The 23,077-nt window shown below is 35.8% G+C and overlaps 1 protein-coding gene across 2 annotated transcripts in view; it reads left to right on the top strand.

Annotated features, from left to right (window-relative positions):
• The window catches only part of NAV3 (neuron navigator 3), a gene marked incomplete at both ends in the record, with an annotated part of 256,615 nt that overhangs the window by 81,071 nt on the left and 152,467 nt on the right, over window positions 1-23,077 (top strand). For both annotated transcript variants that reach the window (XM_082281105.1, XM_082281104.1), the window contains 2 exons: window positions 18,438-18,510; window positions 22,194-22,371. In XM_082281105.1, coding sequence (XP_082137231.1) covers window positions 18,438-18,510; window positions 22,194-22,371 — 251 coding nt within the window. The remainder of the gene's footprint in view (window positions 1-18,437; window positions 18,511-22,193; window positions 22,372-23,077) is intronic.

Genomic DNA, 23,077 nt, shown 5'->3' with positions numbered 1-23,077 from the left:
ACACTTTCTGTGCTTTGGAGCAGCTCCAGGTGAGCCTTCCACACAAGTGTGACAGATTGAAATATATACAGAAATTCAGCTGGGTGAAGAAATATGGTCTCTTGGGAAACTGGGAGTTCAATCTGAGTTTTGAAAACTAATCCCAGCTCCTTTAATGTGCAGGCCAGTTTCTTCCTCCAGTGACACCTATATGACCCCTTCTGACATCTGTATGACCCCCTTTTTTTAAAATTCGGACCATATTGTCCACACTTTCGTGCAGCCTCAAGCCATCTTGTTGTCCAGCTGGGAATTTCATGAGGACATTTTGCCCTCATTGTAGATGAGCCTGTCCCCAAATGTTAGCAAGCTCCTGACAATTGCATTTCTTCCTTGGACTTCTTAAGTGGCGGCAGAAGCATCATACTCCCCATTCCCTGGGAAAATTGGGTCATGGTAATACGCATCTTATATATTCTTCGGTGTCCCACCTCACAAACATTTACTTACTGGTTAATTACACATTTCTGAATCCAGCTCTTGCGGTTTGGCAGAATAAAGTCTTGTGCAATTAGGTTTTGGGGAGAACTGTGGGTAAAATACACATTAGAGCCACACTGGTAACAAATACTTCTTTTCACCATCTCTTCTCTCCTACCTTGCAACACTGGCAGCTCCAGGTGGAAGTGTGGACAAGGCTGACACAGCTCCATTATGAAAGGATATAAGCGGGTAATTTTCTGTGAGGGAAATGGCACTCCTCAACCTGATTCAGATTTCCCATTTTTTGATTGCACTTTCAAATAGGCCCGTATCTATTTTTACTTAACTAGCTGTGCTTTGTGAGTTTCTTCACTACGTAGGTGATTTACATTCAACTTTTAACCTTTCTGGGATTCCCAGAACCCAAGGGCCTGATACTTTCATAGCCAGGAGCATGTCCTAACTAGCCTTCTGAAGATGCTTTCTTGGACAAGTACTCTCATTTCCTAGGTAGGTTCAGGGTGTGATCTTCCTTTTAAGAACCAATCCCATTCCCACATCCTTCTCCAGTGACTGTCCTCATCTGTTTGAGGGAAGACTTTCTTGGACGTGTTTGACACATCCAGACACTTGCAATCCACTATTCAGCATACAATGTACTAGATGGCTTCAAAGCATTCATAATTTGTTTGGCATTCAGTGAGTGTTGAAGCCAACTATCATTGAAGTCTCCCATATTTAAAACTCTTGAATCATGAATGATGACTGCAGGACAAATTTTTAGAAGCTGAACTTCAGGACTGTAGTTTCCTTCTTTGTTTTAGACATTCAGGAAAACAAAAACCAAAGCCATTTTATAAACTCATACACCTTGCTCATGCCTTTTTTTATGTAATTCTCTGTGCCATAGAAATTTAAGATTTCTCTGGCTAAAAGCAATGCATGTAGATATATCTACAGTGAAAATATGCACATAGATTGAAGTTTGGTGTTTTTTTTTTTTTGCAGATGATATTAACTTGACATAATGACTAGACTAAAAATGAAAATGAGATTATCAAGACTATAGACGTGTAACCTCGAAAAAAGATAAAGGGAATAATGAGGGTCTATCTAAGTATACATTTTGGGAATAATTGTGAATATATGAATGGAGAGAATAAAGAAAGGAAAGAGAACAATTTCTGTAAGGGCAAGGTTAAAGGTGTTAACGGTGGTTGAATCTCAAGGATGTAGATGTTTGAATTCTTGTTTCAAGTTTTGCTGAAAAGAGATTATTAATGTTATTAACACAGCCAATTTGAGTAAGATGAGAGGCAAACTGGTTTAGTATAGAACTGGAAGAGGAGGAATTCCAACTGCTTCTGTGAACAAACCCTAAAATATCCAGAAACTCAAGAAATTTAAGAGAAAATATAGATGGGATGACAGTTGGACAGACAGTTGCCTTTTTGTGGTAGACCAAGCATATTTTTACTCTGAGAGAACAAGGAAGCTGAGGAAACGATGGAAGAACTGCTGCAAGTGTGATATTAGTAAAGAATAAAGAATGGAAGACTTCATTCATCCTGCCTAAGAACGTTACTGTCTTAGAAAGGAAGGGGAGGAGAAGGCAACAAAATCATCTCTTTTTTTGATATGGTTTGATTCTAGTTTGCTTGTTGTGAGACCTCTTTATTCTGCACTGAAACAAGCAATTCTCTTTACATTTAGAACATTAAATTTGAGAACATTAAAAGGACCACAAGATTTATAACAATCTTTCTTCACAGAACAGCTCAGAGTTACTCACTATTATCAGGCACTGATATACATATTCCCCTGAGTCACTCACATTTGACTGTCTGAAGTCATAAAAGAAAATGGCACAGAAACACATCCTGAGTGTTATTTTACTAGGCTAGGAGTACATTATTCATGAAGTATAAATTGTGCGCTGTTATTAGCCTTTTTGTTTACGCTTACAAATCCTTTGTGTTATTACTGTGTAGAATCATATGAGAATAACTCATCTAGATGTTAATGAAATAATCATGTCTTGAAAAGTACATATATTGTGATGAATACTTATACAGACTCCATGAAATCTACTGAGTCATTAGGTTAGGGTTGGGTTTGCTTGGTTAGGACTGGAATTAGGGTTATGCACACTTTGCTTCTGTCGACCAAGACTACCAAACACTAAAAGATCTTTTTATTCCTTAAAGTCAACTGTTTTCCCTCACACACTGCTTTCCTTTTCCCTCTCCCCCCTGCAATTGTTTGCAACTCACCTCCCTTCAATCTCTATCTGGAATATACCACTCATGCCACTGAGATATGACCATCTCACCCATCTGTCTCTTCTCCCCATCCCTCAGCTGTATTTGTCAGGAATGTCAGTTGATCAAAACTTGAGTTAAACTGTATTGGGAGGACGTGCAGAGATTAAATGCTGCAGTGTGCTTGAAAATTAATGGGTGATGTACAGTGTGAAGTATTTATTGTTTGAAGAGATGCAGTTTACAGTCACTCCATTTCACCCAGCTGTAATTAGCTTTCCATGATCTTCTATTTTTAGTTGGGTTTTCTGTGGTGGGGTTCCCTCCCACCCCCAGAAATGTCATGTGAACATTCCCTGAAGTTTTGGAATTGAACTAATATATATTAGCAATACACATGCTTACACAAAGAGGTGAGGAATAAATGGCCTTGAAACCTCCATTAATAGCAATGCACTGAAAAGTCATAACAGAAACGTGCAGTTAAAATATATACCCAAAAATTGACTATGACATTCATTCTAGAAAGCACCTGTGGTTATAAGACATTAACAGATTTTTCCCAGACAGCAGCAGCAGATTACAGTAAATATGTGTGCTTTATGATGGTGTATTTTTATCATCTTCTATAGGGAGAGTATGTTATAAATACTAGGAATGTCTAGAATGTTTACTGGATTTAAAAATAGAGAAAAAAGTGCATGATATTTTGCTGAACAGCAAAAAGGCATATTTAAGCTGAACAAGAAAATAAACAATGTATCTGAAGTGGTTTTATTTTACAGTATAACCAAACAAGGCTTTCTGGTAATGCTGAGATTTTGTCAGCTTTCTAGATTTTTTCAAATGTCTGATTATTTTGGAACTGTGGCAAAATGCCAGTTCTTTTTAGTTACAGTTGAGGACTTCTATTTAAAGATTTTCTAACCACTCCCACTTCTGCTTAGACTTCTGTAATTTTGAGTGCTGTATGTTATTTAGAAAAGGTTATTGTTCTGTGTCTGTTGAGTTTCCTTGGAGAGGTAGACTTCACAAAAGAACATTTCTTAACGCTGAGGTGAAGTCCCCAGGCCTTTCACTCATCCTTCTTCCTGAAATAATCTGCCACTGCCTCTCTTGACAATGGAGAATTCTGCAGCTTCAGTAACAGCAAGTCTCTTGAGAAACGATGTGCACGTGTGTTTTGGTGTTTGCCTCACACACATGGTCATGAATATGTGTCAAGTACCTTGTGCTGTTTTCTTTGAAATCTCAATGATTTTACACACTTCCAAAGGTATTTAAGCCACTCTCCCTCTCATGTGTGAAGGAAAGTTTGTGGGAGCTTTCAAATTCTTGGAATTTTTGTATTACCTGGGCATCTGTGAGAGCATGAGGTGGCCACTCTTCTACAGATTTGCCAGAACTACTATCTCTGTTCCTTAGAGTGAGTCCGGATTAAGTTTAGAAAAGATCTACTAGACAGATTTTGAGAATTAAGCATCAACATCTGCAAACAATAAATGAGGGCACACACCAAGTGTGAGTATCATCAGCTTTCACTTGGTTGGGCTGGGAAATGCAACTACTGGCAAGATGTTTCAATGGCAATACAGGAACTGTGCAATGGTCCATAAAATGCTGTCTGTGGTGTAATGTGTAAAGCAGCAGAGGGTGCCAGAAATCAACAAGTTGTGGCTTCCATTGTAATTAAAGGAACTAGCAATGTTAGGGTGGGAATGGCTTGCATTGTGAGTTTAGCTGCAGAAGGCTAAAGAAGACACCTTTCTTCTAATTTTAAACACTTCCTTATGTTTAAAATTATAGTAAACACTGTCCAACAAATGATCAAGCTTTTGGAGGTATGGTGTGGTGCATTATGCCTAGGTGACTGTGCTGGTCACTGAATCATCTTTTAGCCGCTGTACATACCTGGTATTTAAAAGCTTGGCCTTAAAGCAAAGACTGCAAGACATGAGAATAATAAAGTAACGCGGAATGTCCTAGCAATCTAGTGTGTTAATTACAGACTAATGTGGCAACAAAAACTATCCTGTCTTACCACATTTAAAATGATGATGTACATTAAAAAGTCTTGACAACCTCCCCCACTCTCCTGTTAGAAAGTAAAATAACAAAAATTTGTTGCATCAAAAAAATTTGAGGTTTTTTGGCAGTATTGCATTACTTCCAGAATATAATACAATTACAGTGTTAGAAAAGGAAGAGAAAGAATGAAAATAGGTGCATACTGAAACTACTGTGATCTGTCCAGATGTATTTTCTCACTCTGCCCTTGATCTTTGCTGGAACAGAAGCTGCCTACATCTGCTGCAGCTTAGTGTTAGCCTGTTTCATGGAAAGAATGCCAAAACTGCTTGATTTTACAGTGTCTTTTACATTTTCACCATTTTGGAGTTCCTTGACTTTTATGCACACTGACCTGCCTAACCTTGTGCTTTTATTTGGCTGTAATTATATTCAAAGAACAAACTCCTCTTTGAACCCTGCTGCAAATCCCTTCCACTTACAGCCTCTCCCCAGTGTGCTGTTGCTGGCGCACATGAATAGCATACAGCAGTGGTCCATCAGGTCAATATTGCCTCTTTGAGAATGACAATTTGAGGGGTGGCTTAAAAAGAACAATTGACCCTGGCATTTTTATTCCTTCATTTTCCTCCTTTTACCCCAATATCTAAAGTTGCTGTGTTAGGGAGTTAGAATGGACTTCTTTGCCTGCTCTTCCAGTGTATATTTATGCACTAGTGTTGCAATCACCATATATTCCATGAAATGTCAAAATGAAACATGCTGTGTTTGTCAGGAAAAGTCTCGCGTCCCTCATGATGATGTGCACAGCCATGGGACCAGATGGAGAGTAGTCATGGTTTTTTCACTCATTGAAATAATGGCTCCACCAGCCTTCTCCTTCTGTCAAGTGCCACTCTGAAGTGGCACCAGATAGCATGAGGCACCTGAAATTGTGTTAGTAAAGATTTTGACAAACTTTGAACTGGACTTAAATACCAGTGTTAGCTCTAAATATAAACTCTGTTACACCTGGTGACCCTATTATAGGCAATGCTATTAAGGTAGAGATGGGTAAATTGGCTTAAATTAACTTTAGAGCAAGTATCACAAAGACTGCTCATTTCAACAGCATTAACTAATCCCCTTTCATGTAAAAGCTTTTGATCAAGTTAATTAAAATATTAACACAATCTCCTGATTTTAATTTTTTTATGTAACTTGTCTGTTTAAATCCACTATGACCTGAAATTTAATACATAAATAGTTAGAATACAGTACAACCATTTTTGTTTAAGCAGAAATAAATAGTATAAATAGAAATACAGTAATCTATTTGGCAGCTCTCAGATGTGCAGGACTTATTTAAAACACTCCTAGTCTGAGCAGTCTGCTGACCATATGATCAATAGATGACCACATGACATAAATCAGAGCTATACTTATTTAAAGTTGAACTTATTTTAAGTTGGCCCAGTGTCTGGATATGTATTGGTCCGGGCAGGGTTCATTTTCAGTGTCTGTCCAAGATACTTTTTTTATGTTGTTGGGACTAGGTTGTATTCAATCTCACAAACTGATCACAAATATTTTTTGCCTTTTTGATAGTTTATATCAGCTTAAAAAATTTGTTTACCTATGCAGTTCCTAGGAACTCTTTCAGGTGGCATCTGGACCAGCACCAAAGCCGCAAAGTTCTGAACAGTGAATCTGAACAGTCTTCCTGAAAGAGAAATATACTTGTATTTTAGCTTGTAGCTTTTGGCAGTCTTTAATTCTATAACAATTAGATTATAATTTGTTTAGGCTTGTATTGTCAGCTAATTAGAACCTTGTTTGAATTATTCATACCTCTTGATTCTTCAACGTTTTTTTGGAATTACCATGGGAATGTACGAATGGCATTTCCCTCTAGGGGAAAAAAAACACCACAAGAATTTCCCCTGGTTTCCACACTTGAGAAATGAGACCTATTTGCATGTAATAGTTAATATTTTTTTATTGTTATTTTTCATAAATAGTAGTTCATGGAGTTAGATAGGCTTCTGTATTCTAACTGCACACATAACTAACTAACCAGCATCCCAGCCTTGTGAACTGTTTCGCCTGTCACACAGATTTTCTCAGTAATTCCTCCCAATAACAACTTTAAATTAGGTGTTTGCTGTTTTTCTTCTGCTAAGAGCTCTTAGTTCATGGGCAGATCAGCAGTAACACTCCAGGGTAAACATATGTGCAAGGGTGTTTTCACAGTTCTTGTATATATAAAGCTTCTATTTGGATTTCTTGGCATAAACAGTTTCGAAAGATTTATATTGTTGCATTGTATGAATTAATGCATTTGAAGATATGTGCCCCCTCTAAAGGCCCTCTAAAATACTTATTTTTTTCAAGTAATACTGGCAGTATTTTGGAACTTTAAAACACTTGGATAACTTTAAAAAATTGTTTCCTCCTACACTTTACACTTCATTGGCTACAACTGGAAGTGATGGGACAACAAGAATTAAGTGCTTGTTAAGACTTCATTTTATAGGCTTGAGAACTTCTGATGTTTCTCTTACAGCATTTGGCTGAGAAGTCAAGAAAAAAAATCTGATCCTGTTGAGCTGACAAGCAGATATCCCACTGCCTTCTGTGGTTCCAGGTGCTTTTATTTTTCTTGACCGAGAATCTAAACACGAGATCTTGTGAAAGTGTGAAAAATTCTTACCACAGTTAGGAGAAAGGGGCAGAGATAGGCAAGCATGAAAGCTGTTTAGAAGCATGGTATGAAAAGATGTACAGCAGGGCCTCATATTCCTATGTATATTATGCTAAACATGGTTTAAAATGCAATGCTCAGGTACACTAGCAAAAGTGAAAGCCTGAGTATGAGTCTCTTGTGTTATCCCTGTGGGTTTTAAAGACATCTGGTTTAATCTGAGTGGTTTTACTAACCTGTGATGTCAATTCATCATCAGGTTTTTTTGTCTTTTTCTTTAGGGCTTAGATCAATTTGAGTAAGTAATATGAAAACTAAACATAAAGGAAAACCAGTAACTTATGTTCTCTCATGCATATATCTTCCCAAGAACTTTATGTTCCAGCTGGAGGACCAGCCACGTAACTTTAGTCCTACAGAAAACTCTGGGCTGTGCTTTTAGACGTTGCTAATAACAAGTACTTTTACCACTTTTCTTTTGATGAGCTCAATGTTCTAGAAATACTGTACGTTCTATAAATACTATATGTTCTATAAATTCTATAAATATTCCCAGGGTAATATGAAAAATATATCTAATTAAAAAAGCCTTACAATGTTTATAAAATCAAAAGGCCAGATGGATAGGAGCAAACTGTTAGTGTCTCTCCTGCACAATCTGTAACATTATGACTTCTGGTGGAGTCAGGAGGGAGGGTTCAGAAAGCACGGAGTGCATCTGGCTGGATTCCAGTTGCAAAGTTCAAGAGATTAAGTGAAATGCCTCATAGTTTACCTGTTTACTTATTTTTTAAAGGATTCATTCTGTCCCTGGTTGTACTGCCCTTATTTCTAAAAGCTGCTTTTTTGAGTGAGCTAAATGAAGTTGCTATGCACTAAGTAGTGGCGAAGGAGAGAACTGGAATTCTTTCAAAGGTTTAATTAAGTCTAGTAAATGAAGACTCTGTTGTAGACTCTCTCTTGACCTAATGGAGAGAACCTCCTCTGTTTTGAAGAAGCGTGCATTTTCACATTGCCCTCCAATTTTCAGAAGTTGCCAAGTTCCATAAATATTTAGACACTGGTACCTTGCTGACTCAGAAGTGTTGCATAAGTAAAAAAAAAGATTGTAGAAAGGCTCATTAGAGTGGAGCATTGCTTTAAGAAACACTGTGCTTAAACAGAGTTCTTTTTATCATTGCCTTAAAAAAGAGTCCTCCCAGGGTAGTGTTTATCTTCAATTTTGCGTTCTTAGTGCATGTATAAGGCTCTTTCATGGTGGTGGTGGCCTCTGGCCTGTGGAGAAGAGAGTCCTGAAGTAGCAAGTTACTTTCAGACACTGGAAGAGAATTTTTCCATTCTGCTATGCAGCCATATTAGCTTTCTAAGAAATTTGTGCAACATATTTGAATACATCCATGGTTGAGTTCCAACCCAGCACTATATTCCAATCAAAATTCCAAAACTTTCTTCTCACAATTTCTATTACAGTAGCACAAAAGCATTTCAGAAATTACCATTGCTGTAGTTTGTTCTTTACGTCTGCTGCAGAGACTACTCTATAAAAATGGGAGAGCAGATGCAGACAAGACAAGAAACAGAAGAGTGAGTAGGAAAGGAAGACGAGAAGCAGGCTCACATCATTGTATAGATGATCAGTGTAAAATTTTGCAGTTTCCTCTTATGTGGTGGAAGGTTTTTGGTGTTTGTGGATGGAGCATTTTTTGGTTTTATATGAAAATGACCAACAGATGTTTCTAATGATCTGTTTGGCCATCTAAAAATTATGATTAGGATTTTTTTTTTATTTAGAATAACTAAATTATTCATTAACTTGCTGATGTGTACAGACAGAAACAAACAAACAAACAGTTTTCTGTATATGCCATTACAGAAATAATCTCACATTCACTCTAAGGTTTCCAAGCACCAAGTGAGGGGCTAGGTGAAAAATTTGCAACACCAATTGTTGCTTTTGCGTTCCTGACAGGACTGATAGTAATTCATACCAGAAGGGATCCAATTCCCACTGTACCATTTTCTTAAAAACAATACACACCCGAGCTCATGCTTTGACCTCAGCAGTGACCTCATACATTCTTTTATCGGCAGGTCAGTACATATGTCTGTTAAATTCTCCAAGTACTTGAGAAGTTAATTTGTTTTCACATTTCTGGGTTTACTGGTCATATTTCGTGTTTGGACTGCATGTTGGAAGAATTTCATGTGCGTGTTCCTTAATATCTGTTGGAAAAGGAAGTGGAAGCTATTTCAGTTTTAAATAAGATTGTCATATTTTCCTCAAAAAATAACTAATAATTAAATAATTCCAGCATCATTTCCTAAAAATTTTTGCCTGGGAGGCCTTCTACATACCAGTAGTTATTATTCTCTAAGGTAAAATTCTCCCCAAATGCCTCCAGTAAATCAGTTTTTAATTTGCATATATGGTCTCTTATTGCAAAGTCAATGCTTCGTGTGGAACAGTTTTCTGGAATGAAGCTACATGGTTCACTGATACATAATTTTTATTAAATGCTCCTTGAATTATTCTATGGCAAATAATGAGGAGTTTGCTACAAAAGAGTTAAACCGAATGTGTCTGCGTGTCAGTGTGTTCTGTTTAACCTCCTAAAATGTGTCATAATTTTGATAGAAATGTGGAATGTGCCTTAATCTGGGCCACGTGCAACAGCAAGTCAGCAGAATGCACTAAATATCTCCCAGCAGGACTGTTAACACCTGTTTTATCTGGATGGGTTTTCTAATTTACACCACCCATGGAAAGTTGACATTACCTTCCAGTGTAGTCACAAAAAGTTATTCCAATAGGCTGCCGTGGTAGGAGCTTATGGGAATAAATTACCAGAAAATAAATAACATGATTTTTGAGAGCTTGTTTATCTCCTGATTTTCCCTTTCTTCAAATTTCCCCATTTCTACAAGGGAAGCTGAGGATTCAGGGAAAATTTCACTCAGTCTCAGTATTCTGTGGCCAGGGGAACTGTGCATCATGCAGCCTGCCATATGAGCACTTTCCACAGAAACTGCAAATTCAAAACTAAAGAGCTTCCTCAGAAGAGTCATTTTAAGTTTTGCATTACTCTGGGCCACATTTCTTCCCATTGCATTTACTTTCAGATTTGGAAAAATTTGTGTGTATTTTCTGCCCTTCAAAGTGTCCTTATTCTGTAGTATTAGTAAAAAATAGGTGTTTTTAAATTACACAATAATACTTTGTACACTTTCTTCACAAAGAACCTTGGTGGAAATATACAACTTTTAGACAGTCTTACTCAAAATTAAGAATCTGTAATTAATTTAGTATGGACACATTTATTTGTTGACAAGGACATACAACTTTGAATATTCAAGAGACAAGAAAGCAGATCACTTTATTTCAGTTGTGTCAAACTAATTTAAACTGCACTATATATATATATAAATAACCAACTTGCTTGTTATAGTTCAATTATAATACTTGCAAAATGAGCCCATATGAATATTTCACATTGTTCCCTTTGAAACCCTACTCTTTAATTTAAAAAAGGACCCTCCCTTTTAGAATACCTAGGAATCAGCTATTGTGGATAACATACAACAGTGTAGTGAAAATGGTATGACAGCTTTGCAAGTAAAATTTTGTGACAACTTTTCACAGAAAGCAGGTAAATCACCAGCAGTGTCAAATGGAATGGAGCACGTGGGATAGAAGGTGCTTCCTATTATGATTAAGGTTACTGATTGGTATTTTTACAAATAATTGAAATAAATCTTACCATATGTTATAACAAATAAATCATAATTGCTTACTTTTTATGGATTAGATACATTTTACCCCACAGGACATGTACAACTATGAAAGCATTAGGGATAGTTGACATTTTAATTGTATTACCAGTTGCATATTTTTCTAAAGAGAAGAGCAGAAGTTCAGATGTGCTGAACATCTGTCTTACAGTGAAGAACGGGACTGTGACTACTGAATATTGTTTAAGGGATCATTTAAGAATCACCTAGAATCCCAAACAATGTTGAATGTGTGGCATTTGAAGAATGGATAGGCAGGAGGATAAGGACATTGGACTGGGTAATCCATTTTGGTATCCCAATTTTAATCTGGATGGTGCTTTTAACCTCTTCACTTGGACCTCTTTAGAGTAAGTCAGCTATCAAAAATGGATTTCTGCACCAAATCCTCAGCCTTAGAAAATCACAGTGCATATAGATACGCATAAAGCAAGTATGCTTGTAAGTATAGTAGCAGGCAATATATTCAGTTATCACTGAAATGGAGCAAGTTCTTGACTTGTTTGATGTTTATTTTTTGGTGAAGGAAATATTTGACATATGCCCATTTGTACCTAGTGAAAAAAGCTAAATGTCCACCTCCCTGGTTTATGAAGCCTGGTTTTGTTAAATAATCTGAATGATAAAACTGAGGATAAAAACATGACACTACAGACCAGCAAGCATTATCTATTAGTATCTCTGTCTTGTAACTTTTTAGCTCTTTGTTTTAAGGACTGGCAGAACATAAATACAAACTAGTGAAACCAGCTGGGAGGAAAACCCATGAGGGACAAAATTACAAAGCAAACCGAAAATCTGGGTTTTTCCCATGCGAAGAGTTGTCAACAGGTCACGATGTGTGCAATGGATGAGCCATTTAAGAACAGAAAGTGAAATAAACTTGTCCTTTTAAATCTCCAAGAACACCTTTGGGCGTAGCAGGTTGTGAAATATAATATGTTTGGTCAAAGAATAGTCTGTTTATGTAGTGTGTGTGTGTGAGGATTTACCATTAACTTGTGAGAGTGTACGTGACCAATTCTCTTACTGGTCTTAGACAAGGGAAAATTAGAGTTTAGGCCATTTCCACCTTGAAATACTCTTCAGTTTCTCCCAGTGCATTCTATATAGCTAAATCTATATGGAAAGTTTAGTTCTCTTACCAGCTCCAGCATGTGCATCAAAAATGCTTTTATTCACTCATGAAGACATCTTGGTTGCTTGCCTGAACCTCTGATCTTTTTAGAGCCTGCAGTTAAGATCAGATCACTGGCACTTCATCTACTATTAAGTAAGCAGCCAGAACTTAAAAGCTGGTATGTCTCCTTACATGACTGATTCCTGTTAAATTCAGACAAATAGTATCTGTTTTTACATTCTTTAAATTTTAATAATGTTATGCAACATGTGAATTGTAAATATTTAGTGTCCAGGTTGCTACCTGTAAGGCCTGAATTTTATTTGCTTTTGATTGTACTAGTGCTACAGAACTTGAAAGAGAAGGAGCTTTTTAACAGCAATAATATATTTTCTAATTCTGCATTCATTTGAATCCTCCACAAATTGTATTAGTGATGAATATCCATGCAAGAGGAAGATTCAAATGCATGTCTCTAAACTCAAGCTAATACTCTGGAGACATTTAGGAAGAAAAATGCTGGTAAAGTGTGTTTGAAGTTCAATTATTTTGACACACACTATCTCATTCCGTAACGCTATAAAGGAGTACTATTTATTATTTGCAATTAAAAAGAAAAACAAAGCACCAAATACTGAAGAACTTTATGGAGTTTCTGTGCTCTGGAAAGTGAGTATGTATGTGATTCTCTGGATTTCTGTGGAATACTATTTCCATGGATGTCCTTAATCAACCATCAGCAACATTACAAAAGAGAAAATCCTTTGCCAAATTTTATCTGGGAATTGGGTGATGAATCAGAATGTCAAAACACACACAAAGAACTGTGGAAGATAGCACTGAATGAAGTGCTAACAGAAATTATTGTTTTACTTTTGCTGCCAAAATAATCAAGAGTATTTAAGAGCACATATGTATAAAAACACTATGTGGTTACAACAATATGTCGTTTTTATGAAAGTGTCCTATTCTTCAGGAAGAATCCCACTCAAAGTAGGTGAACAGTAACTAACTTGTGTATATGTCTATGTGTTCTTGTAAACAATATTGTCATAAACTTAATAAAAGGGAGTTAGGCAAAGCAAGATATTTTTTGAGCTTCTTATACATGCAGAGAAACATAATGCTGTGTTAGTCATAATTACATGTCTTCTGAGCATCCCACAATTAAATTTATTTTTGGAAGTGAAGAAAGTGTTGTCTGTCAGACAAAGGAGATGAAAACTAATCTTGGCAATAGCAAAAATAATAGGAATAAAGAGACATATTCTTGAGTCACTGGTGAGTACATCCCACAAATGAGCTCTTCCTGTAAGTCTGCTGGGTATTAAGTACTACTGTTTATCTACATGCAAGTCCCTCAGTCTGATTTAGTGATTTATTTCTGTTAGTTAAATTTCAAGTAGCTTTCAGTCAAAAGCAGATTACCCACAACTATGCCATGTAATATGTAACAGCATATTTGCAATATATCTTCTTTGCATGCCACCTAATCTATTAACATTATCAGAGCTGTGACATTTCTGTTTATTTGTACATCATCATATGAACTGTATCCCCTTAAATGTCAGTGTAAAAATATCTTTGAAATCACTAATATTTTTGGTGTTAAGTATTTCAGGTGCCTTTTTCATCATGCTGTGTGTATGAATGGTATTAAAAGGATAAGATTTATGAAGAAAGTTTAATATATTGTAAGCATAACTCATTAGGCTTAATTTAAAAATAATCAAATGGCGTTATCTACCTGATGATGCCCACAAATTAATTTCTAAATTATCATAATCTTAGCCAATTGTATCCTTACCCACAATGCTGGACCTACATTTCAGAATTTGACATAGTATCCTTGAGTTTTGATAAGGAGGTGATTAGGTTTCAGAATTAGGTTTTTGTTACCTCTGAAAAGCAATTTCATGTAGTGTTGATTGACTTTCAACATGGTTAATCGAATAGCTGAGTGGCAAATATCTATATGGCAGTGAAGGTTTATTATATCTTTAATTACTTATCCTATTTATAGTTGTTAAGATTTTTAATATTGCAGGTATGCTATTCAATGTGCTGCAATTCCACTGGTTTGAATATTTAATATAAAATAAGAGCCTTGGAACAAAATAAAAATTGGAGATTGACAGTGGTGGAGAACTTTATCAACAGCAGTCTTGGCAACATGTACCTGTACAAGCAAATTTGCACATTTGAGACTCTTCTCTGTCTTGATATGCAAGATTTGGAGTCAATCTGTATATCCTGAATTCTGTACTGTAATGAGCAATATCTTCTGCTATAACACCTTGTAGTTCTGATGATACAATTCACTATAATGATAAACATAATCTCTGATAAAAACTAGTTATTTTTGCAAGCAAAATTCACTACAGAATTGTGGTTGTATCTGGTGGCTGTGTTGTGTTACACCACAAAACCTTCAGCCACTGCAGAATTCTACATACACGGTATGTAGAAAAAACAGTAAAAAGCAGTAGAATTCTACATATACAGTGTCAGCTGTAGGAGGAGTTTACCCCAGTGAATAATAACTTCATTTCTAACTACTTATATAAACATGGACTTCAGGAATTCGTACCACTCTTGATTGAAACAGTACTGAGGAATGGAAGCTGCTTGAAATCTCTTAGAACTTTTGTAATTGCAAAATTACTCTCATCTGTGAGTAAGTTTGAAGAAAAAGTGTTTGGGGCTGCTTGGGTTTGAGTTCAAAGAATAACTGTGGTTTTCTAGGGCAAGAAGTAGGTAATTAAAGCAATATTTAGAGACCCACTGAAAGCTTCAAAATGGGACAACTTTAAGACTAACATTTTCTAGACTGGACAGGAAAGAAAGTGAAAATAACCCAAAAATGTATTAATGCATGTCTCATTGAATCCCCTAAGAGTTTCTGAGAGTTGTATAGTAACCGCAGTTATTATCAGATAACTGACTGCGAGAGTTTTCTGACATTTTCGGGGTATTATGGGGCTGTGAGTTGCCACACCAAACTTGCTCAATTCACAAGTCAAAACAAGACTTTATTATAAGGCTAACAGTGCAACCCCAGTCTATTGTCCGGAAGTTGGCCACTGCTATTGCTTCATATACCCTTACCAAAAGGGTGACTTTCGACTCAGGGCTTCTGTTACTCTTCTCTTGGTGAACTCTGAAGCAAAACAGAATTTACTTTGTAGTTCTGCAGAATACTTGAGTCATTGGTGTTAGTGGTAATGATTAGTTTTGTCTGAGAGTTTAAGAGACATGACTTCAAAGACACATGCTGTAAAAGTAGACACGTAAAATAACCAGGTGCTATTTCTGTAGGATGTTTTTCACCTTAAATATGTGTGAACGTTTAGGTCTTAGGCATATTATTTACTAGATATTCGGTATTGCAGATAGATATTGAGATGTTTTCAAATTTGGGCTTAAATGTTCTCCAGTGAACTAGGTTTTGTTACATCTGTTGTCTCCTGAACTACTACAGAGGGGAAATGCCCCTTATGAAAATTTACTTGATTAAACTAGAATATGTGTTAGGAAATATTGTTCCCGTTATTTGAAGATGGGTGCTACTGATGTCGTGCACTGATTTTTCTTTCTTTTTTTTCCTTTTTTTTTCCTCCCCTTGGCTTCCTGTACTAAGTAATAGAGCAGAATTTCCCACCTTTGAAGTAATTGATACTGCATTATGGTTGATTTGAAAGTCCGAAGACACAATGAGTTGTACAGCTAACAGCCAAACAAATCTTCATTTCTTTTCAATTCTTCAGAGCAAAAAAATTTCTGTTCAAAATTTTTTATTATATAGTTGACATTGTTTAAAGGTGGAGTAGAAATATTCTCTTCATGTGCACTGTTTTCTGAAGTGATGAAGGGTTTTAGTTGGAGGTCAGGGCTGAGCCAGCCCAGTGCCTTGCCACTGCCACCAGGAGTGGCACCATCCACTTGTCCCTCCTTCCCACCTCCGCTTTCCTCTCCCAAGTGATGATGCTTTACTCAGGCTGGGACACGCCCTCCACTCTGCTGGCTCCTGTGCTTATCTGACTGCCCGGGAAACTGGAATGACTGAATCCATTTGCCTTTTTGCTGGGTGAGTTTTCTGCTTGGAGCCAGTTCCTTGTGTGCTCAGAGAAGCGCTGAAGCCCAGCAGCAGCAGGGCCCTCACACCCGGGAGGAAGAAGAGGTGAGGAAGAATCAGATCTTCCTATTTTAGCTGCAGCCAACTTGCAACTGATTTAGCTGTGTCACATCTCTATGTCTTAACAAGATTACTTAGTTAATTTGGGTTTTTTCGTGGTGTAAAACTACATAAACATTTCAGAAAGTGACAGTTAATACCTGGGTTGCTTCAGACTGTGCTGGGCCAGAGCTGAAGTATTCCCATTGATTTCAGGATAGTTTTTCCACATTCAAAGCTGTGAAAATTGGTGACACCCACCAAATTGATTGATGAAAACTTTATGGTAGACCCCAATTTTTCTAGTGACTTTCATTAATTTAACTGCAGACTTTGAGTTTTGGTTTTCTTGTGTAATTGATTCAGTAAAGAGATTGTTTATCATTCACTGTAAATGTTAGCATGCCCTTGAAATCAAGGTTTGAAAAGACTTCTTAAAAATGTGTTTGGTAATGTTTTGACATTTATTGTCCTTGAAGATCATACCTAAATATTTTGCAAGTATTTATAAATTTATACTCATGGATCAAGACAGTCTGTAAACTCATAATACATGTTTCTAGGGTCAGTAGTAAAAAGAATATTTATATCATTTCAGCTGCTACCATTTCCAGAGAATAGTGGCTGAACTCCAATACAGAAAGATGACAGTAGTGAAAGATTTTCTTAGGCGAGAAAAGATACTGCCAAGGATCATGTAGCTTTCATTCAAGAATGAATTTACCCCTTATGTTTTGATGGTTGGAAACCATTGGCATGAGATACTGTAAAATGTGTAAACATTCAAATAAATTAACTGCATGGACTTGAGCTACTGCAGGTTTATGTTTTTAGTGTTGAATATTCTTTGCTTTATTTTTAATTTTCTCCAATGATAATAGGTATTTAAAATACCTATTTGTTTAAAAATTCTTAGAATTTTGTTTTATTTTTGTGGTCCCAATTGCCTTGAAATAAATGCATCAACCTAAAAAAAGTATTTTAAAATCAAATCTGTTGAAGCCACTTGAAACAAAACACCTGTCTGTGCATAATTCTTCTGTTTTTGTAGCAGCATATTTATAGACAAAGGTAGTAGTTTTTACATTTATAGATTATTATTCCTTCATAGGTCCTAGAAGGATTGGGGTAATCAGCTGAGGATGGTGACTCAAGAGAACCTTTTGGAAACCCTTGTCTCCCACATCTGTCAGAAACAGACGCATGAAAGCAGTCTAATTCTGTGATTATTTATTTTAGAGGCAGAAGTTTTATCCTTTTTTTGATATACATTTAGGCTACATTTTTGTACCTAAAGCTCTCTGTGGTTAACTGTAGATTTCTTCTAAATCACCAAGAGATGCCAGCACCGTGTTCTTTACTAAGCAAGAACTCCTCAGAGGAGCATAAACAATAAATAAATTTAAGTTATTTGTTGTAAGATTTGAAGGAAAGAAATTAGAGAAACAACCTCTAATGAGAATGATATCATTTTCACAGAATCCTACATCATCCCAAGTACCTTTGCTAACACTGTTGGAGGTTTTTGCTTACATTTTTTAGTAAACTCAGCCACTCACATCTCCAGATATATACTCAGTGTCTAATTCTCTATGGGTGCTTTCATTGTTCATTGCTGCTTGTTTATAGCATACAAAATCCAGTTTTATGTTAACTAGGTGGGTTGCTGAGTTGCCAGCATGCCATTCTGGATCAGGCATTTGTGAATTGTTTTTAAGCACCAAAGCGGACAATGAAAGCTTTATCTTGATTCCCCAATTAGCAGTAATCATTCTTGCTAAACTTTGGTAAAGAGCTGTAGTATGCAATGAATGTAAAGTATTCATTCCTGGGCAGTTTCTTTTTTTTTTCCCCTCGCCCAACATTTCTACATTTTGTCAAATAGTCTTATGCTGCTTGTTATTTCTATTCATGTTGCAGATTGAGAATGTTGATGTCTGCCTTAGCTTTCTGGCAGCCAGAGGCGTAAATGTCCAAGGTCTTTCTGCAGAAGGTAAGAGAAACAAATCATCAGAACAAATAACAATATTTTCTTCTGAAAGCTAAATTTCTTAACACAAATCACTTGCACCTAAATACCAAGCTCCAGCTGTCTTGAACAGCATGCAAATATAGATTAGTGATAACAAGTGAGAGAGTTTCCTTTTAATTTTTCCTTGAAATTGAACCAAGAAATGCAATGTTTATGAAGCTTGAGACAGTGTTTTAAAACAATATTTTTTCAATGGTATTAATCTTTTCATGTTACCTCCACAATATTAGATAGGCACAGAACTTCCCGAGCATTTTTTTTTTAACTTGTTCATATATTTGATTCAAAACAGCAAACAAGAATATAAGGATCTTGCTCAGTTAAATAAACCCAGGCAAGACTATTTGTTTCAGCAAATTTATTATTAGTAGTAATGCTGTCCAGATGAGTCTGAAAATTACAGTATTCCTTTGATGTCTTCTATTAAGTGAAAGAGTGAATGGTTTTCCTGCTTCAGCTATTCTGCTGTATTAGTTGCCTTAAGTAATTGCCTAACGTGGTTGCAACTAAATTAATAAATACAATGAACAAAAACCATTACAAATATCAATTGTCTTAATTATTATGTAATATTTGCCTTGTTCATGTAAGAGGCAAGTGAATTAATAAAATGTATATGTCTTTGTCCTGTAGCAAATTAAGCAGTTCTGCAAGGTGCTGTGCACCTTCAAAATCCTCTCTGACCTCTATGGCACCTGAAGGTAACAGGTCCAGAGGTGCAACCCTGTATTTTTATTTTGCTTGTAGCAAAGCTAAAAGCTGGAAGGAAATTTTTGTTTCCCCAGAGGTGATAATTTGAGTTGAATTCTTGAAGATTCATGAAGAAAAAACCTGGATTTCTAACCACTACTTGATTTTTAAATTAACTCAGAATTACTGTCTTTCACCATCTGAACCTATCTAAGATTTTAAACGTGCCACATGGTCACAATATGTCCTATCTATTCACTTTGATAGTCAAATTGTGAAAAGCTCCTTAAGTGATTTAAGAGAACCTTTGTATGTACTTATAGATATGTTGTTGCAAGAGAATACTAAAAGTCTGCATGTTGTCATTCACCTCAAAGCTATTTAGAACCAGAATTTCTAGAGCAACCTATTTTTACTTGCATATGAAGTATGAATCAAATGTGTGAATAGCATGAATTTATTTTATGAAGACACTCATCATTGTTTAATACCTTTACATGGTACATGACACATTTTCTGTACTTTTTAAAATCAAATCTGTGTGCATTCTGTAATGCCTTTATTCCTATCTTTGTTTTGCTTTGGAAAATAATTTTAATAGGATATAAGTTTCATTTGTGTAACTTCAATTCCATGTACTACTAAAAGCAATAATACTACATAGAACTAAATGCAAGGACTATGATTTAAAATACTCATTATTCTTCAAAACCAAATTTTAACATTTAGTGCTGAAGTAAGATTAACATTAATTCTGCTGTTATGCAGTTGGTCATGAATCTGGAGTAAATCCACCACTATCTTTGTAATAATATTCTTCAAAGTACTGCAGAAGTGTGATTCCCTTAAATATACCATTTTTTACTATGAATAATCCTGAATACTAAAATTTTTTAGGGGGAGAAGAAATTGAGTTTCTTGTAATAAGCTTTTGGTAAAGTGTCTTGTTACTACCAGGTCATTTATTAATGACCAGAAAGGTTGTAGAAAAACAAAACAAAAGCTTAACAAGTTTTGAAGATTTCATAACCAGTTTCTGACCTCATTTTGACACTTGAGCAAAGAGTTCTAGAAAAAAAGTGATTTTCAAGTCTTTACTGCTGAATCTCTGCTTGAGAGCCCAGTTGATAAATAATTATCCAATTGCTACAAATTAAAACAATCCCCTCATTTTCTGAGTATGTGCTTAGTACACATTAGAAGTTTCTGGATTTTTTGCTTGTGAGAAATCTTCTAACTTGATTAAAAGTAGGAAGGAAAAGGTTACTAATAGCATCTTTCTCTTAAAATAGTAAAAATTATGGTTGAACACAAGAAGACCAAAATTTTAAGATTAAAATATATCGAGTGGGATTTAACGAAGGATTCTCTTTCTGAGCATGAAGTGATCCAAAATTATAATAAATAAACTAGTGTCGTGTACTGACAATCTTCTCAAATCAGAACCACTTAAAATGGATAGTTATGTAGTTTTTGGGGGTGTTTTTAGGATAATTTTAAATGTAAGTTTTCTGTATTCCTTGACAGTGATCTTCCTTGAAACCAACCAAAAATCATAGGTGCCTAAAAAGTTTACTCATTCTGGCTAAGTTCTGCATATCTCTGGTGATCTCACTGGTAATCAAAGATCCTGCAGCATCTTCACAGGGAAGATGAAAAACTATGGCTGATTAGAACAAATTTACATTTTGAAAAGTATATTCCAGTGCCCCGGATTGGGTTTGCTTTTGAAGCACAGGTTGTGAGCATTTTAAAAGCTCCAGTGTTTGCTGGCCTGTGTAGTATATGTATTAACACTTCAACTAATCCTATTGAAAGAAAATTAATATGGTTTAAGAGACATGAAAATGACAGTAATTTTGTATAAATTCAGCTTGAAAATTTACCTGGGAAAGCTGTGTAGCACACGCAGCTCAGTATTTTGATTTGCAGGGAAGGCAGAAGGGTTGTGGCATTGCATGTTAGGTTGCAAGTCTATAGCTCTAATAAAAACCTTTCACAGGGTGATCAGTGCCAAAGAAAATTAAAAATGAGTTTATGAACAGACCTAGATGCTGCAGATAATTTCATTAAAGTCTTCTGAGGTTGCTTTTTCAACATTGAGATCCTTTATCAGCAAAGAATAGCATTATCCTTTTAAAATCTTCATCTCAGGATCAGCAAAAGCTAAAAAAGGAATGGGAGACATAGGGATGCTACATGGCTCAGCAGAATTGTATTCAGGTAGCTGTTTTAGCCTCATGGAAGCTGTAGTTTTTAAGTCTTTGTTATCAGTAATAGCAGTATAAAACAGCTATAAAATAATCATGTCATTTGAAAGTTCAAAGATTTAATCATGAGCATTACAGTCACCTTTTTGAAAACCAACCTTTCATTTATTTTCTTCTCTCATGTACCCTGCACATCTGTATGAATGGATGTGCTCACTGACAAGAACCATTACCATATAGTCTTTTCGATTTTTCCAGAACTCACTGTTTATTGCCAGTGTGCACAGAATTTGCCCCAAAAGCCAAAAGACTAATTTAAAGTCACAGGGTTTGAAGGGAAGTATATCTAAGACCAGAAAGAGTTCAGATTTTTCTGAATGAACTTTTCCTTAATTAGAATATTTGTACTTTGTTGAGACAGGAGTATTCATTTCAGATTATGTGTCTTATTTAAGGTTGGATATACTCTTGTTTAGGACCATGCAAATGACTCATCAGGAGGGCACTGTAGAGATAGGTGTTTATTGCAACCCTGAAACATAAATAAACAAAAATTATAATGAAGAATAAACTATCAGTGACACCTAAAATGTCTCTGACTTTACAGGTAAATGAAGAGATATAAGACATAAACATGTATAGCTCTAGGTATGTACAGAGATATTTTAGTATGACAGTTACAAAACTGAAGTCTAAAACCAAAGTGTTTTCACTTCCTTTTCTCTTTCTTTTTTTTTTTAATAGAAATAAGGAATGGAAATTTGAAAGCCATTTTAGGGCTGTTTTTCAGTTTGTCTCGGTACAAACAGCAGCAACATCATCAGCAACAGTACTACCAGTCTTTGGTAGAGCTACAACAACAAGTCCCTTCAACTCCAGCTGAAATCAGCCAGTCCAAAACACACCAAGATATGCAGTCAAGGTAGGTTAAAAAGTTATTTTTCTCAGGTGTAAAAGCTTTTTATTTTTCTGTCTGAAAAAGACAAAATTTTGTATAAAAAAATAGGCCATTTAAAGAATTTTTTTAGCTATTTATGCAGTGGATTCAGTGTGGTTTTTGGTAGTAAGCCCGCATTTCTTGGGAGTAAAGTTAGAGCGAGAGCAGAGAACATTCCCAATTAGATTTAGTTCCAGTTTTAATTAATTGTAAGCCTTTCTTTTACTTTATTATTGATTTTTCTGCCCACTGCACAACAAGAGGCAGCTAGCACACCATGTAGTTAGTACTGGTTATTTTCATGTTTTCTTCACATACCCAGTTCCCCATACGTAAATGAACAATTTCCAATAATTAACAAAACACATGGGGAAAAGGCACAATTGTTGCTTTCGTTTGTTATAAATTCTTTTTATTCCCACACATTCCGGTTTTTGAGAGCCTAATTCTATTTGAATGTTCTTTTTAAAATGGAGAAATAGCCCTAATCTAATTGTTTCTTTTAAGGGGCCAGATTTTTATTTACTTTTAAGAAAGCGAAGCACTCAGCAGAATCCAGTAATTGCTGAACTACATTGCTTTCAGACTGTATCCAAAAAGATATTTTCAGAAGGTAGTTGCTTAAAGGCTACTACAGAAGAATGAGTTTGAAACAGAAATATCTATTTACATGGAAAGAGTATTGCCAATG

This window comes from Coloeus monedula (genome assembly GCF_965178545.1).
Source record: "Coloeus monedula genome assembly, chromosome: 4".
Classification (NCBI taxonomy): Eukaryota; Metazoa; Chordata; class Aves; order Passeriformes; family Corvidae; genus Coloeus; species Coloeus monedula.
The sequence above is the reverse complement of the archived record's forward strand: the minus strand, read 5'-3'. Positions and strand labels throughout refer to the sequence as shown.